This window comes from Vigna umbellata, chromosome 1 (assembly GCF_029865625.1).
Source record: "Vigna umbellata cultivar VRB3 chromosome 1, Vumbellata_1.0, whole genome shotgun sequence".
In the NCBI taxonomy this organism is placed as follows: domain Eukaryota; kingdom Viridiplantae; phylum Streptophyta; class Magnoliopsida; order Fabales; family Fabaceae; genus Vigna; species Vigna umbellata.
In genome coordinates, this window is record NC_142165.1 from 90,787,465 (window position 1) to 90,814,157 (window position 26,693).

At 34.2% G+C, this 26,693-nt stretch overlaps 3 protein-coding genes and 1 pseudogene across 4 annotated transcripts; 1 reads left to right on the forward strand and 3 right to left on the reverse strand.

Moving 5' to 3' along the window:
- Window positions 1–2,417: 2,417 nt before the first annotated feature.
- Window positions 2,418–5,397, reverse strand: LOC148206772 (putative receptor-like protein kinase At5g24010 pseudogene; annotated as a pseudogene).
- A 3,137-nt stretch (window positions 5,398–8,534) lies between these two features.
- LOC148206773 (uncharacterized) lies at window positions 8,535–9,837 on the forward strand. The gene is made up of 2 exons (XM_088104699.1): window positions 8,535–9,522; window positions 9,797–9,837. Exons 1-2 carry the CDS (start codon window positions 8,535–8,537, stop codon window positions 9,835–9,837), a joined length of 1,029 nt encoding a protein of 342 aa, XP_087960825.1.
- A 3,788-nt stretch (window positions 9,838–13,625) lies between these two features.
- LOC124827747 (putative receptor-like protein kinase At5g24010) lies at window positions 13,626–18,566 on the reverse strand. 2 transcript variants are annotated; one of them, XM_088104701.1, is made up of 2 exons: window positions 15,916–18,566; window positions 13,626–13,819 (listed from the first exon to the last, which is right to left on the reverse strand). In XM_088104701.1, exons 1-2 carry the CDS (start codon window positions 18,246–18,248, stop codon window positions 13,648–13,650), a joined length of 2,505 nt encoding a protein of 834 aa, XP_087960827.1. In that variant the 5' UTR covers window positions 18,249–18,566; the 3' UTR covers window positions 13,626–13,647. The 2 variants fall into 2 exon arrangements, with proteins under 2 accessions (XP_087960827.1, XP_087960826.1); XM_088104700.1 differs by having other exon boundaries at window positions 13,626–13,885; window positions 15,943–18,260.
- A 312-nt stretch (window positions 18,567–18,878) lies between these two features.
- Window positions 18,879–21,761, reverse strand: LOC124827753 (GDSL esterase/lipase At4g01130). Its single transcript, XM_088104698.1, has 5 exons — window positions 21,448–21,761; window positions 19,978–20,187; window positions 19,740–19,894; window positions 19,379–19,649; window positions 18,879–19,294 (listed from the first exon to the last, which is right to left on the reverse strand). The coding sequence occupies exons 1-5, from the start codon at window positions 21,683–21,685 to the stop codon at window positions 19,026–19,028; spliced, it is 1,143 nt and encodes a 380-aa protein (XP_087960824.1). The 5' UTR covers window positions 21,686–21,761; the 3' UTR covers window positions 18,879–19,025.
- Window positions 21,762–26,693: the final 4,932 nt, after the last annotated feature.

Consider the following 26,693-nt stretch of genomic DNA (forward strand, 5'->3'; position numbering starts at 1 on the left):
TGAATACATCATAAGTCTTAAATTCCAAAAGAAATGTCACTGTTAAGGTGTGAGACTAAACAAGTAAACTAAATAAACGACATAAAAGACGTGTTTATCTTATAAAAGTATTTGTTTATTCATTACAAAATAATTGAACAAAAGATTAGCAAAAGGGAAAAAATTACATGGTTGATTTGCTAATTATTGTTTTCTATTTTTTTTTTATTAGGCTTAATGTATGCATGCAGAAAAAAAGAAGCTATACATGATGCTTGGACCAACTGGACCGCCTCATGTTTTGTTCAGCATATTTAGAAAAATAATAATTTATTATTTTTTTTCATAAGTATAACATTTAGAAAAGTAATAATTTATTAATTTTCTTTGAGTTGTTCTATCTCGTTTATATATTGGTTTACTGTAACAATATTGAATACATAAAAGAGTAAGAACAACATGTTTCTTCTTTCTTTAAGATGTAGGTGCAACTATCACAATTGCATTTATAAAACCCTGTCTTCCTCCAAAAAATTATCAAACCATCGGAAATTTGTTTCACATCCTATAATGATTTCTACAATAAACACACCTTGATTTTCAATAAACTAGTTAGATTGTTACATACAGGCAAACTCACAAAATTTCATGAAAAATGTTGATTTATCATCCAATTGTTCTAACACCAAATTGTATTGATTAACATATGATATTAAGATCTTTATTAAACAATGTTTTAGTATAGGTGAGAAATTTTCATTATAATACATTCCTCAATTTGTGGAAAACCTTTCACCACCAATCTTTTGTCTTAAATCTTTCTTTATTTGCACTTGGTATCCCTTCCTTCTTCTTGAATACCAACTTCCAACCAATTTTTGATTTATGAGTACAACCAAAAGCAGCATCCATGTTTGATTCCTCTTCACATTGACACTCTTGACCTATTACTTTTTCTTGTGCCTCTTTGAAGCTTCTAGATTCAAAAGATTTTATCTCTCATGTTGCATTAAAGGCCTAAAAACTGAGATTAAGATATCCAAACCATTTTTGTTGGTTTAATTATCTTCCTCTCTCTATCATAAGTAAAATAGAGTCTCTACATATCTCATCTTTTTTAGTGAAAAGTAAAAGGTCGATCCTCGTTGATGATCCAATTTAAAATTGAAAAACTCTATCTCAACTTTAACTCTCTCTTTTTCTATATTTTTATCATTTGTGTTACTCACGTTTCAACTAATATAGGCGTGTCAAAATAAATAACTCAGACTTACACAAGTTTGTTTACTCGAATTGACTCACTTTGTGTCAAGCTAAAATGAGTCAATTCAATTCAATTTATTATTTGGTAAGTCAAAAATTTTATAATTTAACTTGATCCACTATAAATTGGTGATCTAGGTGAATTGACTCACCTAAAGATATTTTGTTTTTTCCAATTTATTTTATATATTTGATTCATATTTTTTTTACAACAGAACAATTAAAGTATTCATATATTTTACCAGACATTATTATAAAAATACTAACTAAAAGTTATAGTATCAATCTACATAGTTTTACTAATAAATAAATTAAGCATATAAAGTATTTAAATATTGTTTTTAATAACATATTTTTTAGAAATATCAAATTGTCAATTTACATAATTATAAGAAAATAATAATAATAATAAAAAAACTTATAAAAAAATGGTAAGAAAACAATGAAGGATTGTTATTTGTGAGTTACATATTAATACACCTTCAACCTAATTTAAATTCGTTTAACTTACGAATTCTGTAAATAAAAATAAATTTAACCCACGTTAAAAGAAAATTATTTTTTTAATCCAATTTGACATAAACTTGTGGTGATTGTGATCGACTTTCAACCTATTTTAACATATGCAATCTAATATTATAAAAGATCAAATTTTCCCAGGTTCCAACCTCCATAACTCATATATACCTTCGCTCTTTGGTATATCCTATAAAGATTCATTTTTCTACCAGTGCTTCAACTTATCTTGTTTAATACGTACAAAGGTCAACATATTGAGCATCCTTTTCCATTCCATATTTTCATGTAAGTTTTAAAATTCAGAAGAGATGACAGATAATTATTCATCGAATAGACCAGAGCTTTAGTAGTTTCTTGCAAGTATAATTCATTCTTATAAAATTAATTTATAAGATAAATTTTATTCCAACCAATAAAATTAGTAGATAATATAAAATGGATAATGATACTTTAATAACATTTTTTGACAATATTTTAACACCATCTACATTCAAAATCACTCCACAATCAATAATAATAATAATAATAATCATAAACACAAACATAAACCAATTATAATGAAACATAAATAACGTTAAAATATTGTCAAAAATATATTATCAAGTATAATTGTGCTGTAAAATACAAGATAATGTAAAATATAGAAAGATATCAACTAATGCAAACATTCAGAAAAGTGTTTTATAAAATTATTTTATCCACGAGCGCAAAATTCAACCCAAGTGTTGTATAAAATGAAAGTATTCGTCAATAATTTATTACGGCCGCGGAAATTGACTAATAATCAGTTGGTTTACAATTGCTTTGTTAACTTTATTTAAACAACTTACAGAAAAGAAAAGGAAGGGTTGAAAAATCTATCTTAAAAAGCAGCTACCCAATCCAGACATTTGCGTAATCCATAGCAATATCGGATTCATCACCCCTCACAAGAGTATCATCCGCTTCAAGCTTCACTCAGTATAGAGAATGAAGGAAGACGACGAACATTGGGAAGTTGAAGTGATGCAGAAACACTACTAGAACTATCCTCATACGGCCCTGTCTGAAGCTGCAGCGCATACTCCAGGTCCCACAACACATCACCCATGCTTGGCCTATCAGAACCATTTTCTTTCAAGCATTTTTCTATCGTCTCAATAAATTTTCTGAGTGAGTTTTGATCAACTTGGTCAATGATGGAAGGATCGATGATATCTCGGAGTATCCCCTTGTTTTTGCAAAGCAATCCCCATTCCGCCAAGTTTATCTGATCTGTTGGAAGAGATGGGTCAATCGCTGCTCTTGCACACAAAACTTCCAAAAGAACTACCCCAAATGAGTAGACATCAGATTTTTCTGTCAGCTGTTGCGACCTGAGATACTCAGGATCAAGATATCCAAAAGTGCCTTTAACACCAGTGGTGACATGAGGTTGAGTATCAGGAGGACCTGACCTTGAAAGACCAAAATCAGCAACTTTAGCAACATGGTTCTCATCAAGCAATATGTTTGTGGACTTAACATCACGGTGAATGATTCCCCCAGCTGCTCCTTTGTGAAGGTAATGAAGACCCCTGGCAGAATCAATGCATATTTGAAGCCTCACCTTCCAGGACAAGCTTGGCTTATTTGTATTATACAAATGGTCCCTGAGTGTCCCTTTTTCCATGTATTCATAGACCAGAATCATCTCGAACCTCTCATCACAATACCCAATTAAGGAAACAAGGTGCTTGTGGCGAATCTTAGACAAAACCATGATCTCTGTCTGAAATTCCGGAAGGCCTTGACCTGACCCTGGCTGGCTTCTTTTCACCGCCACCGTCATGCCATTGTTGAGGACTCCCTTGTAGACGTTTCCAAAACCACCCTTGCCAATTAGCTTAGTTGCGTGGAAGTTCTTTGTTGCCAGTTGAAGATCAATCAATGGAATTTTGAGCTCTAGGTTTATTTTGGGAATGGGAGAGCAGTGATTGGTTATATCAGTCAATCTACCATGAGAACTCCCTCCAGCATTATCCAGAATTGGCAGCCAGTCCGAATTCTCTGCGGACTTTTCCTTCTTCATTTTACAACGCCAAAGAAAGCCAAGTAGCACAACAATAAAAACCAAGACTAAACCACCGAGAACTGAACCCAGTAACAGAGGAAGTCGATTATACTCGGAGTCGGGATCTTCCAACTCAGGGGGGACAAAATTTGATGATTCAATCACTTTCATTATTTCCAGCCCGTTTAAAAAGGTATTTGGTACGGGAGCGGTTCCATTAGGTGTTAGGCTGACCTTAATATATCCAGAGTTGTCAGAGCTCACCACGAAATCATAATAATAAGGGGCAGGCAACTCCTTAGACACGTTTTCGTCACTATTTACCTGCATGACATGGGCGTCATAAATGGAAAGTTCGAAGTATGTAAGGCCAACTTGTGAACTGACATAGTCACAGAAGTGAAGCCGAAGGAAATGATCTGTGTTGTTGACCACCGGAAGAGCCCATGTCATGTTGAAAAGTCCCAAGTCTGTGGCATTGTCAGAGATGTTCTTAGACTCCTTAGCAGTTCCGTACACCTCAGATGGCGCAGTATAACTAGTTGCGTTTGGACCATCGGAGTCATCACCTACACGGGGCACGATATGACCCTGGTAAGGGGTACGATTCTTGGCGTTTTCCGGATAAGTGAGATATATATCATCTGGAATCCAGTTTCTTAATAAGATATCTCTGGTAGTTTGGCCACCAACATTAAGTCTGTGTTTGGTCTCCAACACCCGAGAGTACAAACCCTCGGTGAAGTTAGATAGACCCCCAATCGAAGTGAAACGCGACACATCGCTGGATATCAGATGGAGGGGAAGTACGAACAGTTCTATGGCATTAACAAACGCAAACGATGATTCCAGAGGTCTGAAAGTTATTTTTATGCTGGGGGTACTGATTTCCATGAAAAGCTCTTTTACTAAAGCAGAGTTGTTATTGGTATCATTTCTACCATTAAAATTTTGCAACAACCAAAAGCCAGGAACTGAAACGTTGAACCTGGCAGAGGAAAGATTAGTGGGAGAAGAGAAAGGGAAGAAATGGAGGCGTACCAGGTAGGTGCCATTTATATCGATGTTGAACTTATACCAAGATTCCCTTCGAAAAATCCTTGCTGTTTGGTAAAGAGGAGAAGGAACCGATGACTGGTTCCTTTCTGTGTTACTGCTGCTAAAAGTGGCTTGAGGTGTTGATTCACCAACGTAGACCTTTCCACTTTCGGTAACACTGTTGTCTGACCCACAATTTATGAAATACTTATCTGGGACGTTGTAGCCCAGTGAGGCGAACTGCAGCGATGAGAGCTGAAGAAGGAAAATGAGTGCCACACAGAGCTGAACAGTCGCCATGCAAAAATGGTAATCAATGTTTAGTTTTGCTTACGATGTTGCATCCGATGAGAATAGCATGGAATTCCAGCGGAGGGAAGACTTTGACACAAGTCAAGCTCTGTTATGTATGGCAGCTTTGATTTTTCTTTCTTTTATTTTAATTCTGAAAGTTTATTTATTCACATCGGTGTCCCAAATAATATCATTCATGAAAATCAAAATAGAAAATTCTTTCCTGAGAAATTTGAGAATTATGAGTCCTTTCAACATATATTCCAACAATGAAAAGACATTTAATAATGTGATTTATAATATGTTATTTTTATCTTCAATAAACAATAGAACAATTATCTTTTAATGAATGTTTGCCATTTAAGACATGCTTGAAGTCTTATCAATAATATTTATAAATTCATCTCACTAAACAATGTTAATGCGAGGGTGAGTTTTACTTGAACAAGTGATCTATGGATGGACCATGAATTCACGGGGAGATTACTTATAAATGATTAATGAGTGCGATTTCTAACTATACTAAAGATACACTAATATACTTTTATATTCATTTTGATATATAATATAAGAATAAAATATTTATAAAAAATTTATTTTTATTTTTTTTAAAATAAAGAATAAAAGGTATGAAAGAATAATATCAAATTAATGAAAAAAAATTATGTGTGTCATTATATTTTTTTTTTTGTTAAAATTATCTTTTGTAATCCTTTTCAAGGTTTTTCTTATCTTCTACTTATTATCTTGATTGATTTGCATTATAGTAGTTGAAATAAAAATATTATTTTTTAAAATAAAATATAATTTAAGTCCATTTATCTTAAAGTAGAATCCAACTTAGGTTGATTATTAGTTAAAATATTTATTGTATTTAATATTTAGTATATTACTATTTTGTAAAAAGTAAAATTGAATATTTAAGGATTCGAAAACATAAGATGCAACCTGAAAATATAATCGAAATAGAAATCACAACCTAAAATTAAGTAATGTAAATAAATCAATCCACAACCGCAACAATCAAACAGTTCTCATGTTACATTTCTTTAAAGAATCATGTACAAGTTTAAAAAAATATCTAATTTAATTAATCAATTATATCGATTATACAAATTAAAAAAAAATATTTGTTATCCCTAATTTGATTTTAGAAATCATAAATGCAATTTGCCAATTTGCAATCATAAAAAGCAAAATCATAATTAGAGCAAAAACCAAAAGTAATAAATAATCGATGCAAAACTTAATTCAATATGTTTGATTTTAATTATGTGAATCTATCTTCAAAGATTAGTTCTTTATTAATGAGAACAAAAAACACATAAGAAAGCAGAATACAAAAAATGAAGAACAAAGATTAAAAAATAAAAATAGAAGAAAAAGAACAGACAACTCTTTAAATATCTTAAATTTAACAAATGATTTGTGTCTATTAGACTGCTGCACTATTTAAATGTTCTAAAATTTAATGTAAGTTATAATTCGGTTAATAAGCCCAATTAAAAAATAAAAATTAATCAGAATAGATTCTTTATAAATTTGTCTAAACTTTTAAAAATTATAAAAGATATATTTTCACTGAAATTGTAAAATTTAATACAACTAGAAGCATTCAAAATAATATCTATGAAAAAAGTTATAAACCAAGAGCAAAGATATTATGAGTACAATCTTTAAACAAATATGTAGATTGAGCCTAATTTATTATGATTAGAAAGAAACTATTTAAAAAATGAAAATAAAAATATAAAAGTACATAATTATAAGGCTATGTTTGGAGTGAGGGATGAATTTGAAAAAGTCGAAAAGAAGAAGAAAAAATAGAAAGTGAAGATGTTTAGATTATATGGATTTGAAAAAATGAAAATTGATGAAAATAAGGAGAGAAAAAAAATGAAAAGTTGGTTGTTTGAATTAAATGAATGGTGAAAGTGGAAGAGAAATAAAGAAAAAGTTTTTAAGTAATTTGAAGGGTAAAAAAAATTAATTGATAAAATTTGAAGATTACAATTTTGTCTTTATGATTAAAATCTATTTAAAATAAAATCTAAATAGTTGAAAGTGTTGAAATATAAACAAAGTCTTACGTTAAATAAAAAAAAGTTGAATATAAATTTATTTATTGAATATAAATTTATATATAAATACATACTTCTATTAATATTAATATGAGATTTTTTCGAGTGATACTAAAAGCGAGCTCTTAGGTAATTTCATATGATCTTTATATATATTACTATATTATATATATTACTGACAATTTGTAAAAATGTAATGAAAACAACAACCACGGTGAATTTGCTTCCAAAGACTCTTGCTCTTTACTAACATCAGAATCAACATTCTTCGTCACTTATATATTCCTTATCGCCCTTCTTCGCAAACAAGGAATAGAATAGTAATATCTTTCTGAAGAAAAAGTTCCGAAACTTTGGTTAAATTCTTTTGGCAAGTGAATTTGGATTTTCAATTGTTACAAGTAGGTACATTAAATGATAATTTGTGAATGATTTGTTTATTGATATGTAATTTCGCATATTCTCAATAATATTAATTTAGCATAATGGGGTTCAAATTGGTGTATATTAGCTCTTAATTAAAGTTGTAACATAATGAATATTAATAGAACAAAAAAAAATTAAAATAAATATGTAAGTCATGATCATCTATTTAAGTTATTAGGAATCAAGTTTGATTCCTTACTGTCAAAGGAAGACAGTAACCTTGTATTTAATGTTTTCTGTTATGTTAGTTTTTAGCTTTTATTAGTTTGTTAACAGAGCTCTATAAATAGAGCTCTTCATCTCTGATCAGTGTAAGAAACAACATACAGCTTTGCAGATTCAATATACCAGAAAAACACCAAATAAGAAAAGAGAACGTTTTTCTTACCTGTCTTGTTGTGCTCTTCATTTTTCCCTTCTCCGCCGTCGTCAACCACCGTCTCCTCCGCCGTCGATCTGCACTGGAAGTCCCGGAGCCTCATCGCCTGGAGTGTTCTCTCTTTTCGCTCTGTTCTCTCTCATCACACACCTTTCAGACTTTGCTTGCGTGGCTGGAGGACTATCCATACGTTTACAACGTATGAGACATAATGGGCTGGGCCGTGTACGTGTTTACACAGTGCTGGACCAATCCTAAAATGGTATCAGAGCAGGTCTAGTGCCTGCTCTGTTTCCGTTGCCTCTGATTCATTTCTTGGTATCTTCTTGGCCAGTCTCTTCCCTCTGATTCATCTCTTGGTATCTTCTTGGCCAGTTTCTTGCAAATATTCCTTATGGAACGAATTACTGATCAGTCTTGTAACCCGTCCAGCCCATACTACCTACATCCAGGTGAGAACCCGGGTCTCACTCTCATTACACAAACTCTAAATGAGAACAATTACTCCTCATGGAGCAGAAGCATGAGAAGAGCCTTACTCTCCAAGAATAAGACTAAATTCATTAATGGGTCCATAAAGAAACCCCTAAAAACAGATGCATTGTTTGATGCATGGGAAAGATGTAATGTGATGATACTTTCTTGGATAACCAAGACTCTCTCTCCACAGATTGCTGAGAGCGTCATATACATTGAAGATGCCAAAGAATTGTGGGATGAACTAAAAGAACGGTTCTCCAAAGGAGACTATTTCAAGATCTCTGACTTACTACAAGACATACATTCTATTAAACAGGGAGAGAGAGGGGTAAGTCAGTTTTTCACTGACCTTAAAATCCTATGGGAAGAGCTGGAGTTTCTAAGACCCATACCCACCTGCACATGTAAGGTTCAGTGCAGCTGTGAACTCTCTAAAATCTCCTTAAAGTACAGGGAAATGGAGCATGTGATATGCTTCTTGAAAGGGCTAAATGATTCCTACAACACTGTAAGGACACAAATTCTTTTAATGGATCCTCTACCCAATGTCAATCGTGTCTTTTCTCTCATTATGCAACAAGAGAGACAAGAGAAAAATAGCTCTCCCGAAGTCAAGGTTCTAGCCAATGCTAGTGATAAAAACAGCCAATGGAAGGGCCAGGGAAGAGGCTCTGGTTCTCGTGCCCAAGGGAGAGGAAGGGGTAGAAATCCTAACTATGGAAAGCAATGCTCTTTTTGCAACAAGATGAACCATACCGTGGATGAGTGTTACTCTAAACACGGATACCCTCCTTGGTATAAGAAAGGGGACAACAATCAGGACAAGAGGACTGACTGGGGCACTGCAAATGCCTGCCAGAACAGCACCGAGACAGAAGGGACTCAAAGCACACAACAGACCAATAATGGAAATGTTTTCAGCTCATTCACAGCTGAGCAGATGCAAAAGCTCCTCAGGATGATGGACAAGATTGATGAACCTTCTCACAAAGTCAATCAAGTTCAAATGGGAGACACTGAACATAAACAAGGTAAGTTTTCATGGATAATAGACACTGGTGCCACAGATCATGTCACACATGATAGGGCAAATTTTGTAACCTTTTATAAAATTAAACCTATCTCTGTGAAACTACCAAATAATACAGTTCTAACTGCTGAGCATGCTGGAACCGTATGTTTTTCAAAAGATTTTGTTATTTTTAATGTTCTTTACATCCCTGAATTCTGTTTTAATCTGATATCTGTTCAAAGCCTCACTAAGGACTTGGACTACAGTCTAATTTTTTCCTTAAGACTTGTCAGATAAAGGAGAACCATACATTGAAGATGATTGGATGTGCTAATTCTTGGAAGGGTCTCTATTATCTACAAGCTCTTCCTAAATTTGATCAAAGATACACTGCTAAAACTGTTTTTTCTTTTAAGAACCTTAATGTAAACCTGTGGCACTGTAGACTGGGTCATCCAGGTGACAAGGTTATGAAACATATATGTGACATTTTTCCTTATGTTAAAGATGATGCTAATACTGTTTGTGAGACTTGCCACTATGCTAAGCAGCGAAAATTACCCTTCTCTAAAAGTGTTTCTGCTACTAATGATTGCTTTGAAATTGTACATTGTGATATATGGGGTCCTCTTAGTACTATTTCTGTCCATGGTCATAAGTACTTTCTAACCATAGTTGATGATTACAGTAGACACACTTGGGTCTTTCTCATGAATAATAAGGGCCAAACTAGAGAACTGTTGCAGAATTTTGTTATTAAAATCAAAAATCAGTTTAACAAACTAATTAAAACTATAAGATCTGATAATGGCCCTGAATTTAATTGTGTGGATTTTTATAATGTGCATGGGATTAACCACCAAAGAAGTTGTGTTGAAACCCCAGAACAGAATTCTGTTGTTGAAAGGAAGCACCAACATATTCTGAATGTAACCCGTGGCCTTCTCTTCCAATCCAGTATTCCTAATGCTTACTGGTCCTATGCCGTTGGCCATGCTGTTTATCTGATAAACAGATTGCCTACTGTCACTCTCAACCACAAAACACCTCACGAAATTCTCCACAAACTACCTCCCACCTTTTTAGATCTCAAAACCTTTGGTTGTCTATGTTTTGCCTCCACTCTAGAGAATAACAGAAGCAAGCTTGACCCCAGAGCTAGAAAAGGAATTTTTCTAGGATACAAATATGGTGTGAAAGGATATATTGTACTTGATCTACACAGTAAGGAATTGTTTATCAGCAGAAATGTCCTCTTTCATGAGGACATTTTCCCATACAAAGAGCCACATGACAGCAATCATGACAACAGAACCCACTGTGATGTTGGGAAGGACAGAGTTGAAACCCTGACTGATCTCCTACAAGATCAATACACTACCAGCAATGGTAACCATGGTGAAGTCACTGACCAGGCAGCAGCAGGGCAACCAGAAGAACAGCCCTCAGATAATGAAGAAAACAGAGCTGGCACCAACAGTAGTCCCAACAGCCAGGAAAATAGAAGGTCTAACAGACCGAGAAGGACTCCCACATACTTGAAGGACTATATCCACCAGGTGCATCAATCCTCAACTACTAAAAATAACCTGAAAACTCCCTATCCCATCTCTGATTTACTGTGCTGTGATAACCTTTCAGAGAAACACTTCAAGTACACTATGACTGTCACTGGGAACAAGGAACCCAGATCTTACAGTGAAGCAGAAGCAATGACTGAATGGGTGGAGGCCATGCAGAGAGAAATCCAAGCTTTACAGGCCAATAACACATGGGTTATGACACCACTGCCTCCAGGGAAGTCCGCAATAGGATGTAAATGGGTATACAAAACCAAATATAAGGCTGATGGTACCATTGAAAGATACAAAGCCCGTTTAGTGGCAAAGGGTTATACACAGCAAGAGGGCATAGACTATCTAGACACCTTCTCCCCTGTAGCTAAACTTACTACAGTCAGATTACTTATTGCACTTGCTGCCTCCAACAGCTGGTTCCTACACCAATTGGATGTTGACAACACTTTCCTACATGGAGACCTCAATGAAGAGGTCTACATGGAACCACCTCCAGGTCTGGATGGGTGTAATAAAGGACAGGTTTGCAAGTTAACAAAATCATTGTATGGCCTAAAACAAGCCAATAGACAGTGGTTTGAAAAGCTCTCCTCTTTTCTAATTACTGCTAATTTTACCCAGTCTAAATCTGATCACTCTTTGTTTATTAAGAAAACATCTACAAGCTTTACTGCTTTACTTGTGTATGTAGATGATATTGTGTTGACAGGAGACTCTATGATGGAAATTAACTACATAAAGGAACTACTCCACAATAGGTTCCGAATAAAGAACCTAGGAGAACTTAAATACTTCCTAGGGCTGGAAGTGGCCAGATCCAAAAAGGGCATCCACCTCTGCCAGAGAAAATATGCCTTAGACATACTAGAAGAAACGGGAATGTTGGGGTGCAAGCCTTCATCCACTCCCTTCCTGAGTGACACAAGCACCTTGTACAAAGTGGACAGCTACCTGGATGACCCAGGTCCTTACAGGAGGCTGATAGGGAAGTTGCTTTACCTAACAAATACAAGACCTGATCTATGTTTTACAGTCAATTTGCTTAGCCAATTTGTTCAATCACCTACTGATTATCACTATCGGGCCATTCAACACATTCTCAGGTACATCAAATCCAAGCCCTCTGAAGGATTATTTTTTCCAGCTGACTCCCCTATGCAACTGAAGGCTTTTAGTGACTCTGACTGGGCAACATGTCCCAACACTAGAAGATCCACAACAGGGTTCTGTATCTTCCTTGGATCCTCACTCATCTCTTGGAAATTAAAGAAGCAGAAGACTGTTTCCAGATCTTCCACTGAAGCCGAATATAGGGCTCTTGCAGCCACTGTATGTGAGATACAGTGGCTCAGTTATCTACTTCAAGACCTTCAGATAGAAGAGTCAGGAACGCCTGCCTTGTATTGCGACAACAAGTCTGCAAGGCATATAGCTCACAACCAGAGCTTTCATGAACGGACTAAGCACATCGAACTCGACTGCCATGTCGTCCGTGAGAAAGTCCAGGAACATTTACTCAACCTTCTACCCGTACGCTCTGACCAACAGTTGGCCGACATCTTCACAAAGTTCCCTCACCGCGTCAGATTTAGGTCAACTGTTCCCAAGCTTGGACTGACGACCATTCATCGTCCAGCTTGAGGGGAGGCTATTAGGAATCAAGTTTGATTCCTTACTGTCAAAGGAAGACAGTAACCTTGTATTTAATGTTTTCTGTTATGTTAGTTTTTAGCTTTTATTGGTTTGTTAACAGAGCTCTATAAATAGAGCTCTTCATCTCTGATCAGTGTAAGAAACAACATACAGCTTTGCAGATTCAATATACCAGAAAAACACCAAATAAGAAAAGAGAACGTTTTTCTTACCTGTCTTGTTGTGCTCTTCATTTTTCCCTTCTCCGCCGTCGTCAACCACCGTCTCCTCCGCCGTCGATCTGCACTGGAAGTCCCGGAGCCTCATCGCCTGGAGTGTTCTCTCTTTTCGCTCTGTTCTCTCTCATCACACACCTTTCAGACTTTGCTTGCGTGGCTGGAGGACTATCCATACGTTTACAACGTATGAGACATAATGGGCTGGGCCGTGTACGTGTTTACACAGTGCTGGACCAATCCTAAAATAAGTAATTTTTAAAATAAATAAATCAGTAATACTAATAATAACAACAACACTAGAGAATTATGTATTTCTTTTTTTAAAAGGGAATATTATAATAACTTGGTTTTTGTTCTTCGTTTTTTCTTCTTCCCTAGATTTAAAGAATAGTAATAATATATTTAATAAAAATTAACATACTTCATAGTAAGATATAAATGAAAAAATCACTTACTTAGATGTAGCATATTTGTAATCCTCAGTTTTAAATATGCATATTGTGACAATATGCAATTTTAAGATTATTTTTAAAATTAGTTTCTTTTGAAAATAAACAGCATAATAAGAAAAAAAATTCAAATATACATCTTAGAAACAATTTAAACAACAAGGAAGGTTTGGAAAATCTATCGTAAAAGACAGCTACCTACTCCAGACATTTGGGAATACATGACTGTCTTGAGGTGATAGATTTTCTATCTGGCATCATCAATCTTCACCTGGGAGAAAAGATAATCCACAGTGCTATCGGATTCATCATCCCTTACAATGGTATCATCCGCTTCACTGAGTGTGGAGAGTGAAGGAAGACGCCGAACATTGGGAAGTTGAAGTGATGCGGAAACACTACTATCCTCATACGACTCTCTCTGTATTGCATTTGCACCTTTCTGAAGCTGCAGCGCATACTCCAAGTCCTTACCAATCTTTTGTCTTAAATTTTTTTTTATTTGCACTTGGTATTCCTTCCTTCTTCTTGAATACCAACTTCCAACCAATTTTTGATTTATGAGTACAACCAAAAGCAGCATCCATGTTTGATTCCACTCTTGAACTATTACTTTTTCTTGTGCCTCTTTGAAGCTTCTAATTCAAAACATTTTATCTCTCATGTTGCATTAAAGGCCTAAAAATTGAGATCAAGATATCCAAACCATTTTTGTTGGTTTAATTGTCTTCCTCTCTCAATCATAAGTAAAATAGAGTCTCTACATATCTCATCTTTCTTAGTGAAAAAGTAAAAGGTCAATCTTCCTTAATGATTCAATTTAAAATTGGAAAATTCTATCTTAACTTTAACTCTCTTTTTTTCTATGTTCTTATACATTTTTATTATTCACGTTTCAACTAATATAGGCGTGTCAAAATAAATAACTCAGACTTACTCAAGTTTGCTTACTCGAATTGACTCACTTTGTGTCAAGCTAAAATGAGTCAATTCAATTCAATTTATTATTTGGTAAGTCAAAAATTTTATAATTTAACTTGATCCACTATAAATTGGTAATCTAGGTGAATTGACTCACCTAAAGATATTTTGTTTTTTCCAATTTATTTTATATATTTGATTCATATTCTTTTTACAACAGAACAATTAAAGTATTCATATATTTTACCAAACATTATTATAAAAATACTAACTAAAAGTTATAGTATCAATCTACATAGTTTTACTAATAAATAAATTAAGCATATAAAGTATTTAAATATTGTTTTTAATAACATATTTTTTAGAAATATCAAATTGTCAATTTACATAATTATAAGTAAATAATAATAATAAAAAACTTATAAAAAAATGGTAAGAAAACAATGAAGGATTGTTATTTGTGAGTTACATATTAATACACCTTCAACCTAATTTAAATTCGTTTAACTTACAAATTCTGTAAATAAAAATAAATTTAACCCACGTTAAAAGAAAATTATTTTTTTAATCCAATTTGACATAAACTTGTGGTGATTGTGATCGACTTTCAACCTATTTTAACATATGCAATCTAATATTATAAAAGATCAAATTTTCCCAGGTTCCAACCTCCATAACTCATATATACCTTCGCTCTTTGGTATATCCTATAAAGATTCATTTTTCTACCAGTGCTTCAACTTATCTTGTTTAATACGTACAAAGGTCAACATATTGAGCATCCTTTTCCATTCCATATTTTCATGTAAGTTTTAAAATTCAGAAGAGATGACAGATAATTATTCATCAAATATACCATAGCTTTAGTAGTTTCTTGCAAGTATAATTCATTCTTATAAAATTAATTTATAAGAAAAAATTTATTCCAACCAATAAAATTAGTAGATAATATAAAATGGATAATGATACTTTAATAACATTTTTTTGACAATATTTTAACATCATCTACATCCAAAATTACTCTACAATAAATAATAATAATAATCATAAACACCAACATAAATCAATCATAATGGCACATAGATGACGTTAAAATATTTTCAAAAATATATTATCAAGTATCATTATACTGTAAAATACAAGATAATGTAAAATATAGAAAGATATCAACTAATGCAAACATTCAGAAAAGTGTTTTATAAAATTATTTTATCCACGAGCGCAAAATTCAACCCAAGTGTTGTATAAAATGAAAGTATTCGTCAATAATTTATTACGGCCACGGAAATTGACTAATAATCAGTTGGTTTACAATTGCTTTGTTAACTTTATTTAAACAACTTACAGAAAAGAAAAGGAAGGGTTGAAAAATCTATCTTAAAAAGCAGCTACCCACTCCAGACATTTGCGAATGGATGACTGTCATCATCGATCTTCAACTGGGGGAAAGCGTAATCCATAGCAATATCGGATTCATCACCCCTCACAAGAGTATCATCCGCTTCACGCTTCACTCAGTATAGAGAGTGAAGGAAGACGACGAACATTGGGAAGTTGAAGTGATGCAGAAACACTACTAAAACTATCCTCATACGGCCCTGTCTGAAGCTGCAGAGCATACTTCAGGTCCCACAACACATCACCCATGCCTGGCCTATCAGAACCATTTTCTTTCAAGCATTTTTCTATCGTCTCAATAAATTTTCTGAGTGAGTTTTGATCAATTTGGTCAATGATGGAAGGATCGATGATATCTCGGAGTATCCCCTTGTTTTTGCAAAGCAATCCCCATTCTGCCAAGTTTATCTGATCTGTTGGAAGAGATGGGTCAATCGCTGCTCTTGCACACAACACTTCCAAAAGAACTACCCCAAATGAGTAGATATCAGATTTTTCTGTCAGCTGTTGCGACCTGAGATACTCAGGATCAAGATACCCAAAAGTGCCTTTAACACCAGTGGTGACATGAGGTTGAGTATCAGCAGGACCTGACCTTGAAAGACCAAAACCAGCAACTTTAGCAACATGGTTCTCATCAAGCAATATGTTTGTTGACTTAACATCACGGTGAATGATTCCCCCAGCTGCTCCTTTGTGAAGGTAATGAAGACCCCTGGCAGAATCAATGCATATTTGAAGCCTCACCTTCCAGGACAAGCTTGGCTTATTTGTATTATACAAATGGTCCCTGAGTGTCCCTTTTTCCATGTATTCATAGACCAGAATCATCTCGAACCTCTCATCACAATACCCAATTAAGGAAACAAGGTGCTTGTGGCGAATCTTAGACAAAACCATGATCTCTGTCTGAAATTCCGGAAGGCCTTGACCTGACCCTGGCTGGCTTCTTTTCACCGCCACCGTCATGCCATTGTTGAGGACTCCCTTGTAGACGTTTCCAAAACCACCCTTGCCAATTAGCTTAGTTGCGTGGAAGTTCTTTGTTGCCAGTTGAAGATCAATCAATGGAATTTTGAGCTCTAGGTTTATTTTGGGAATGGGAGAGCAGTGATTGGTTATATCAGTCAATCTACCATGAGAACTCCCTCCAGCATTATCCAGAATTGGCAGCCAGTCCGAATTCTCAGCGGACTTTTCCTTCTTCATTTTACAACGCCAAAGAAAGCCAAGTAGCACAACAATAGACACCAAGACTACACCACAGAGAACCGAACCCAGTAACAGAGGAAGTCGATTATACTCGGAGTCGGGATCTTCCAACTCAGGGGGGACAAAATTTGATGATTCAATCACTTTCATTATTTCCAGCCCGTTTAAAAAGGTATTTGGTACGGGAGCGGTTCCATTAGGTGTTAGGCTGACCTTAATATATCCAGAGTTGTCAGAGCTCACCACGAAATCATAATAATAAGGGGCAGGCAACTCCTTAGACACGTTTTCGTCACTATTTACCTGCATGACATGAAAGTCATAAATGGAAAGTTCGAAGTATGTAAGGCCAACTTGTGCACTGACATAGTCACAGAAGTGAAGCCGAAGGAAATGATCTGTGTTGTTGACCACCGGAAGAGCCCATGTCATGTTGAAAAGTCCCAAGTCTGTGGCATTGTCAGAGATGTTCTTAGACTCCTTAGCAGTTCCGTACACCTCAGATGGCGCAGTATAACTAGTTGCGTTTGGACCATCGGAGTCATCACCTACACGGGGCACGATATGACCCGGGTAAGGGGTACGATTCTTGGCGTTTTCAGGATAAGTGAGATATATATCATCTGGAATCCAGTTTCTTAATAAGATATCTTTCATTGTCTGGCCACCAACATTAAGCCTGTGTTTGGTCTCCAACACCCGAGAGTACAAACCTCCCCTGTCGGAAGATGAACCCCAAGTAGGAGTGAAACGCCTCACGTTGTCGGATATCAGATGGAGGGGTAGTACGAACAGTTCTAAGGCATTAACAAACGCAAAAGATGATTCCAGAGGTCTGAAAGTTACTTTTATGCTGGGGGTACTGATTTCCATGAAAAACTCTTTTACTAAAGCAGAGTTGTTATTGGTATCATTTCTACCATTAAAATTTTGCAACAACCAAAAGCCAGGAACTGAAACGTTGAACCTGGCAGAGGAAAGATTAGTGGGAGAAGAGAAAGGGAAGAAGTGGAGGCGTACCAGGTAGGTGCCATTATTATCGATGTTGAACTTATACCAAGACTCCCTACGAAAAATCCTTGCTGTTTGGTAAAGAGGAGAAGGTACCGATGACTGGTTCCTTTCTGTGTTACTGCTGCTAAAAGTGGCTTGAGGTGTTGATTCACCAACGTAGACCTTTCCACTTTCGGTGACACTGTTGTCTGACCCACAATTTATGAAGTACTTATCTGGGACGTTGTAGCCCAGTGAAGCGAACTGCAGCGATGAGAGCTGAAGAAGGAAAAGAAGTGCCACACAGAGCTGAACAGTCGCCATGCAAAAATGGTAATCAATGTTTAGTTTTGCTTATGATGTTGTATCAGATATGAATAGCATGGAACTCCAACTAGAGGAAGACTTCAACACAGGTCAATGGCGGCTTTGATTTTTCTTCTTATTTTTTCTCTTTTATTTGTATTCTGAAAGTTTATTTATGTACAACGGATGAAAATGGAAATGGAAAAGTGTTGCCACAAATTTCAGAATTATTACGAGTCCTTACAACATTTCCTCCAACAATAAAAAAACATTTAATAATGTGATTTATGACAGTATTTTATATATATATTAAAAGAACAGAACAACTATCTTTTAATGAATGTTTGTCATTTATATTTTAGCCCATGTTTGTCATTTAAAATGTCACTTTTAATGATGTCTTACATTTTTTTTCGGCAAATTCGAAACATATATTATTTTATGAGAATAAGCAATGCAGACTTCACACAACTTTATAGTGCACCACCCCAAAACAATTTCTCTTAAGCCCTCCCAATGTAAAAAGTGAAAGTAGTCATGTTCCTTAACAACTTCATCGCGATGTAATCGAGTACGACATATGGTAATCGATTACGTAACTGTTGTCATCCCTGTCTTCATTTCAATTTCTTTATTAGTACTGTTGACTGAATTGTAAGCCGATGCATCTACCAATACAAACTGTTTTTTACAGTTTTGGAAATTTTGCGTCATAAGAAATTTGATTTCTTGGAAAAATTTATTAAACAGCTGAGCCAGAATTAGGACTTCATCATTTGTTAATTAAGAAATGGATTAATGTATAGGTTGAAGATCACAATGATCCTGAAATGGGAAAGGAGGATCAGAGTAGGATCCGTTAAGAATTGCAAAGGTAGTAAGCTTGTTTGCAGCTTCTGTGGCATGAATTCCATCCCAGCTCACGTAGTTGTAGGGGTCATTGCATGCAGTTGCTGTCACTTTGCTGCCTTTTATCACTTTGGAATTGCCACAGTAAACTTTAGGATCGAAGTTGTAGTCACCACCTCCATAGCCGCAGCAAGCTTTTGTACCATACTTAAGCCCTGTTTCACAAAGGAGATAAAAGTCAGAAAAATAATGAAGAAATTCCGGTACTCTTAAACAAGTGTAGGGATTTGTGTTTGAACCATGAGAATTGGGATGCCGGAAGAGCTCCAGCAGAACAGTGGAAGTATCCACATAAACGACAGAAGCATTGGAAAGACTTTCTCTGATTTGTCTCAGTGACTGTTTCAACATATTGTTGTATTCCCTTACTGCATTATTGTAAGAAACCAAGCATCCAAACTCATCAATGTCTGAACTGTTATGAGGAAGCTGGACCAAGAATGAAGGGTAGCATCCCACTGGTGCAAGATTAAGAACCAAAAATGTACGTCCTCCAAGATTGTATAACTCCTATAAATTCATTGAGCTAAACTCAATTATACATCTTTTCTTTCACTAATTATAGATTTTAGTTGTTATTGACTGTTATGGTAATCTCACCTTAATGGTAGCAGCAATTTGTGAAACAACTTGAGGGAGGTATTGCTGTACTCCACCTATGCCAATGGAAGCTAAGTTGGAAGTAAAATCATTTTGGCCAATGTAGAATGTGTAAAGAGACTTTCCAAATATATCTGGTGAAGGAAGCTTGGATCCTGAGGAACAATCAAAAGAAACTATTACAATGCTTTAGAATTAAAAGACAGAGTGAGAACTAGGAAGTTTATGCATTTTGTACCTTGTTCATGCACTTCATTAACTTTGGTTTTGAACTGCTTCATTTGGTTGAGCTGGATGGCAAGAGAGAAGGGACTGATCCCAGTGACAAACAAAGAAGTATTAGGTAGAAGCACAGTAGATGCCAGTGTAGCATAATTAGCTCCATGTGTATAATCAGATCCAATTGATTGCAGATATGGACTCAAAAATGGCAATCCAAGAGCTTGAGCTGCCCAATGAAATGCAACATATAGCTTCTCTAATATTAGTGCTGTACTACTGATAGAATGGTTCTCATATTGCAGTGAATAAAACAGATTTTATTGAGAAAGAATATACTAAATTGACTGTTTGCTCCACATATAACAGCTCAAGCAGTAAAGCATGTCTTTAATCTATGAAAGATAAATGGCAAAATACACGAGAAAATTGTCAATTTAAAAATTTTTCTTTTCTTGAACTCCCAAAAGGAAAAAAACTGAAACATTTGAAAGGTAGGAAGGTGAACATGTAGTTCAGGAAGTCCCAGAGACGTATTAAAAAGTGACACCATTAATTACTAGGGATGTCTAGAAGATAATGACAACCCACAGCTATTCAACTCTTTCTAGCTGGGCGTTTTTTCTTGTGAGTAAGAGTGTGACAGCAATAAAGACAAGTCTTAGATTTTCTCATTAACAGACGAAAAATGTAGGATACATACAAATCTATAACAGATTAGGAGAAATTTGCTAAACTCTGTTAGATTTCCCAATTTCAAGCAGATATATTACATCCAAAGATCAAGGCACCGACTTTATCACTATGGTGCAGTCAGTTTCTTTCTTTTGTTAAATTTCAGTAACATGTTTGTCTTGGCTGTTAGAACTTAGTACCTGCAATGCAAATCAGAAGCACTGATACTGTATGAAACACCAACGAAACACTGAAACAAAATCAATAAAATCTGCTGATCCATGTTTCCCACTGGCGCATGTTGAATTTTTTCATGACCTTGTCACGTGAATCAATAAAATCTGAATGATCTATGTTTCCCAGTGGGGATGAGAGTTTAATTTTCACATAACTTGACTATGTTTGTTTGTACTAAAAAATAGCAATGGTTAAAAAATGATTTTTATAAAACTTAAGTTGCTTCTGAAAACAGAAGTCCAGACAAGATAATAATCGCAATAAGTGATTATTTTATTAAAAAAGATACTTTCTTTATATATAAAAAGGACTTAAGCGTGCCCTTGTCACGTGAAATTGTGTTTATCTTACCCTTTATAAAAATCGATAAGGTCTCACCTAATGAACAAGGAGAGCAGAACCAAAAGCTTAAATCTTTCCTTAAAATTTTCATTCTTCTTCGTTTAGCTTCAATGTCCAGACTCATAAAAGGCGAGAGATATTATATAAAAACAAAGAAAATGAACATATTCTGACAATGGTTAAACTGAAACATTAGAAAACCTAAAGAAAACTAAGATGACAGAGTTTTAGTTACCAAGAAAATCAACTATGAGTCTCCCATCAGTAGCTCTTCCTACTGGTTTCTTGAAGTAAGTCACTCCAAAGGGACCAGATTGAGAAGGAAAAGCTGCCCAAAAGCCACCAGTATCTGAATTTGAATCACCAAAGTTGAAAATTGCCTCGAAATCACACTTGTTCTGACTTGAACCGATCATGCAAAGCAATACAAGGGTGAAAAAGACCAAGAAATTGGAGGATGCCATTGAAGTCATTTTTGTGAGCTTTAAGACACTGTCCGATGAGATAGTGCTGGAGGAATAATGGATGACCTCTCCTTCTCTAGTTTTGTTTCTTATGGCAGTTTTAACTGCATTCATTTTACAATAATGTATCACAATAATTGATATTCAACATACACATTCCACATTTTCAATATAGTACATATGGTATTAAAAATTATTACTGTGTTCGTATAACTAACTACCTTTATTCTCTTGGAAATATTAGATAGATGATATATGTAACATTTTAAAACAAAGCATAAAATATATAACATAGCCTAATTATGGTTCATATATAGTACAAAGCATGTCAAAGTATTACATAATATAAGCACTATATATATATATATATATATATATATATATATATATATATATATATATATACATATATATATATATATATATATATATATGTATATATATTTAAAGTCCTAATAAAAATCAGTAATTTTAAGCAATTCAATTAAAATTAATTTTTTTAACACAAAAAATATTTAAAAATATAAAATTAAACATTAAATGAACGAAAATAAAGTCAAAAATATTATTATTTTCAAATCTATTTTGGCTTGAATGAAAATAAGGTGCAGAGTAAAGTTATGTCTTTATGTTAGTTTGAGTAGAAAAATCAATCCTTACACCAGAACCACATAAATTCCACGTCCCCCTCCAAAAAGAAAAAATTAATTCAAATCAATATTTAAATATATTTTTTTACTAAATTCAAGTATACATGTTCACAGTCACATTAAATTCATAAAGAAATATATATTAATTTTCTCTACTTATCTAAACCATATTCAAAAATTCAATTTAAATAAACTTTATACTTAACATGCATGATCTAGTTACTGAAATCAAAGTATTAAAATAAAAAATCCATCAAATAAACATTTACCAAACATAATTCAATAATATTCAGATTCAATCATTCAAATAATTTTTTAATTAATAAACTAAAATTAATAATCAAGTCACTTTCACAGTCAGATAATTTATCCTAATGTTATATATATAAAAAAACATAAACAGTTTTTCTTACATGTAAAAATTATTTTCTAAACAGAAATTATAAGTTCAAACAATAGAACTACTTGTTGGAAGTCTCACATCTACTAAAGATAAGGTTAAATTATAATATATAAGTGAAATGCAAATCTCATTTTACAATGTTAGACTTAAACTCATTTTCTAATATGGTATCAGTATGTTAGTATTGAAAATTTCACATCTCTTAGAGATAAGGCCACGTTAATTCTATCAAAATTTTATTATCATCAATCTTTTTATGAATTTTATGGTGTTTTCTTCAAATGTTCATTTTTTTACTTTAGAAATAAAAATTAAAATTGTTCTTTCCATGTAATTTGTTAGATACAAGCTTGAGAAATCCTAATTTGATGTGTTGATTAATGGAAACAAATGATAATAATCTTAATTAAAAATATTTTTTTTTCATGCCTACTCGTGGATATACATATATGTGTTATGTTTAAATAATTTGTTTGTCTTCGGTTTTTTATGAATAAATTCTTCTGCATGTGCTTATTTAGAATTATGTTGCATCTATTAAATGTTAAGACTTATCATAAAATAAACATTTTTATTATAAATGATTGGTTAGTACATGATTTAAGGATATACATGCACTTATATTTAATTTTATGCGAGGAATATTTATGAAAAGACAAAGTAAGTTAACAAGACTTAATATCAAATTTGTCCTTAATTTTTGTTAATTGTATTTAAAGTGGTTCTCCTATTTTTGAGTTGTTTAGAGTGATATCCTGTCTTCCAAAAATGATTTAAGTTGATCACTAAATGACTTGTCTAGTTTTTCATTAAGTGCTAATAGGTTGAAAATTTTGGTGAAATTTATCATCTAATTAATTTCTCTTTTATTAGTTCAAATTCCAAATGGTAGTTTATCATTTACCTTAATTAGAATTTTAGAAACTCTTTCATTTTTGGGACTTTATTTTCTCAAACAAATCCAACAGTGTGATTCCTTGTCGTGTAAGGAGACACCCTCCTTCTTCCTCTCCTTTGTTTTTGGGTTGGTATCTGCAATTGTATTATGATCTTACACTTTTCAAATTTTTGGAATATGTGATCTTGCGTTTTGAGGTTCTTTGAGTTATGTTTTTGAAATTAAGCTTTGATAGTAGATTGCTTCTAATCTAATTGTAATTTTAACTTTAATTTTTCCACATCAATAACTTTAACTAATGAATAATTGGATAGATCATTCATTATGGGCTAAGGTGAATATTACACCGTTAAAGTAGATAATACACTGATAGACGCGATCAACAAAAATGATTAACTTGAACCATTTATAATAACATGAGACCACTTTGAACAACTCAAAAATAGAAAAATCATTTTAAACATAACTAACAAAATTAAAGACCAAATTTGATATTAAACCAAGATAAAATTATAGTAGAATACATTAGATCTTTTTAACATAGATATGACAGAGTTAATTTTGTGGATGACAAGTCAACTGACAAATCAAGCAAATTTGACAACTTTATTTTTTTTGTTAAGAATACTAGCTTCCAAGATGTCCAAGATAAATTCTTAAACTAGGTTAAAAATATGATATATGAATTCCTACACTTTTTTTAACATAGGTAGACGTTCTTGCCATATTTAATAATTTATATTTTTAAGAATCGAAATTAAATATAATTTAAATATTTTTTTCATTGATCAAAATATATTTTAGAGACAAAATCATAGTGAAACATAAATTACAAAATGACAATATTTCAATAATAATTAATTTCAATAATATCTTTAGACGGACTTGAAAATACAAATATCTTAAGAAAACAAAATCCCAATTGAGTATTGTCACGCCCCAATAATTACTCCGCTGAGTCACCACTGTGCTCCCATAAATGCACCGTGACACGCACACCATTCCATTAAAACGCACTCACACTCACACTGCATGCATGCTGACAAGTGTCACTTTAGAACGTTCTAAAACGTTAATGGAATCCAAGTGGCAGCAGGCGGTTGGACGATCGTCCTGTGTGGGGAAAGAAATGATTTTCTGAAAAACACTCTTCACATTCCTCTGCACGCTTCATCTTCTTCCTCAAACCTTTGATTTCCAGATTCTCTGCCTTCTCTCTAGAACCTCCACCTTCTCTCTACCATAACTCACTTTCTTCTTCTCCGATTACGTTTCAGAGACCACAGAAACGTTCCCTGCACCGTGAGCTTCACCTTGAACCGAACCATTTCCAGTTCTGGTAAGTTTCACTTGAACGCTCGTCTCTGGAATTTCTGCAAACCATAATCATCTGCATGCATGGGCGTGAACTCAGTTCTTTCGTTTTCTTTTGTAAATTTTAGTTGAAGAGTTTAAGAGGAACGTTGAGAATAGAAAGTCACCTTGGACGAGTAGAAACCACTCATCTTAGAACGTTCACTACTGAATCCGGGTAAGGGGAGCTTATTAAATTTAATTCTTGAGTTATGCTGTGTTGCATGAACGATCCGTGATGTTGCACTGTGTTAAATGCATGTTCTGTAAATATTATTGAGTATGAATTATGATATCAGATTGTACTATATGATTTTGATGAGGAAATATGCTATGGTTTGATTTATTGGAAACATGAACTGTATGATGAGATGATGCAATGAAAATGTTTGATTTGTACTATGATAGTAGTGAATTAATGCATGAAAGTTTTGCTGGAAAATATGGTTACTGTATGTAGAATTTAAATATGAGAATCCTATGAAAATGAACGTTCGTTATCGAAACGGTCTTTGACCGTTCGGTATTCGTAGTAAATTCTTTTAATGAGTCGAACCCTTTCATTTGGAAAGGATTATCCTCGAGGACGAGCGCTCTCTTATATAACTTTACGTTGTGCGTTCGGCCAGACGTAAACATCACGAGTGTTGTGTGAGAATTGAGAAGCCTGATAATATCCCTTTGAATTCTTATTCAAATTTATTAAAACATAAACTTTAAATATCTCATCTTATATAAATCCCAATTTTCTATGATTTTGAATTCAGCTAAGAGCCTCGACCTGAAAACGTACGTCCTAGGTAGCGCTTGGTCTTATACCGAACGCTCGTCCCAACAGTGTAAATGATAAGTAGCGCTCGGTCATTTACCGGACGTTCGTTCCTTCCGTAATTATCAACGAGCGGTAATAGCGTTCGTCCATAAATTTAAATAGCGTTCGTCCAATAGTTCTATTGATGTTCGTCCAAGACTTAAGTGACGTTCGTCCAAACTTCATTAAATGCCTAATTTTGCGCTCGGTCATTGACTAGCGATTTGTCTCCTAAATTAACTCGTGTTCGATTTATTTATTTAAACAAGTTTGTGATATGTCTATCCATTGGATTCGGTCCAGAGTTATTGAACTAAAATTTTTCTAAGTATTATTTGGATCGTACTAGAGTCAGTCAATCTAACTGATTCAAAGGAGTCTTTTCTCGGTCTCACTCTGAACGTTCGTCCTCGTTATGAAGGGGAGTGAACGTTCGTCTTTTTATACAAGTGGAACATAGAATGAAAATGTATTTAAGAGAAGGAATTAAGATGTGCGAAAACCATGAGAAATGAAATTGTGATTGTGGATTTTGAACGAGCGTTCCAGGGGGGAACGACTCTTGGTTGGAAATTGAGATTTTGTAAGTATGAACGTGGTAAGCTTAGATGGTGGTTCATCCTGATATTCCGTGAGTGCTCGTTCTCAAGTAGAGAGGAGTATGTCATGCGTGGGAATGGCAGGAGGTCTAGTCCATAACTGTAACTTGGACAGAAAAGACTAACCTCAGGTGGCTACTGATGAGCATTCCAGTTACCCCACCTGAGTGCACGGACGCCTTAGCTACACATGATTCATACAGTCCGGACGGTCGGTCTAGTATCAGGATTTTGGATTGAATAAATGTATGAATTGTATGAATATGTTATGAATTTACTTGCTGGATCTTGATATGTATGGAA

Bases quoted from the DNA above. Each gene is read 5' to 3' on its own strand.
- LOC148206773 (XM_088104699.1), top strand. From the start codon at position 8,535: ATGAGAAGAGCCTTACTCTCCAAGAATAAGACTAAATTCATTAATGGG. The intron at 9,523-9,796 runs GTAAGTTTTCAT...AAGACTTGTCAG, and splicing joins AGACACTGAACATAAACAAG to ATAAAGGAGAACCATACATT.
- LOC124827747 (XM_088104700.1), bottom strand. From the start codon at position 18,248: ATGGCGACTGTTCAGCTCTGTGTGGCACTTCTTTTCCTTCTTCAGCTC. The intron at 13,886-15,942 runs GTATGCTCTGCA...AAAAAATTTAAG, and splicing joins GATGTGTTGTGGGACCTGAA to ACAAAAGATTGGTAAGGACT.
- LOC124827753 (XM_088104698.1), bottom strand. From the start codon at position 21,685: ATGACTTCAATGGCATCCTCCAATTTCTTGGTCTTTTTCACCCTTGTA. The intron at 19,650-19,739 runs GTGAGATTACCA...ATGAATTTATAG, and splicing joins AAATTGCTGCTACCATTAAG to GAGTTATACAATCTTGGAGG. The intron at 19,295-19,378 runs GTTCAAACACAA...TTTGTGAAACAG, and splicing joins CCGGCATCCCAATTCTCATG to GGCTTAAGTATGGTACAAAA.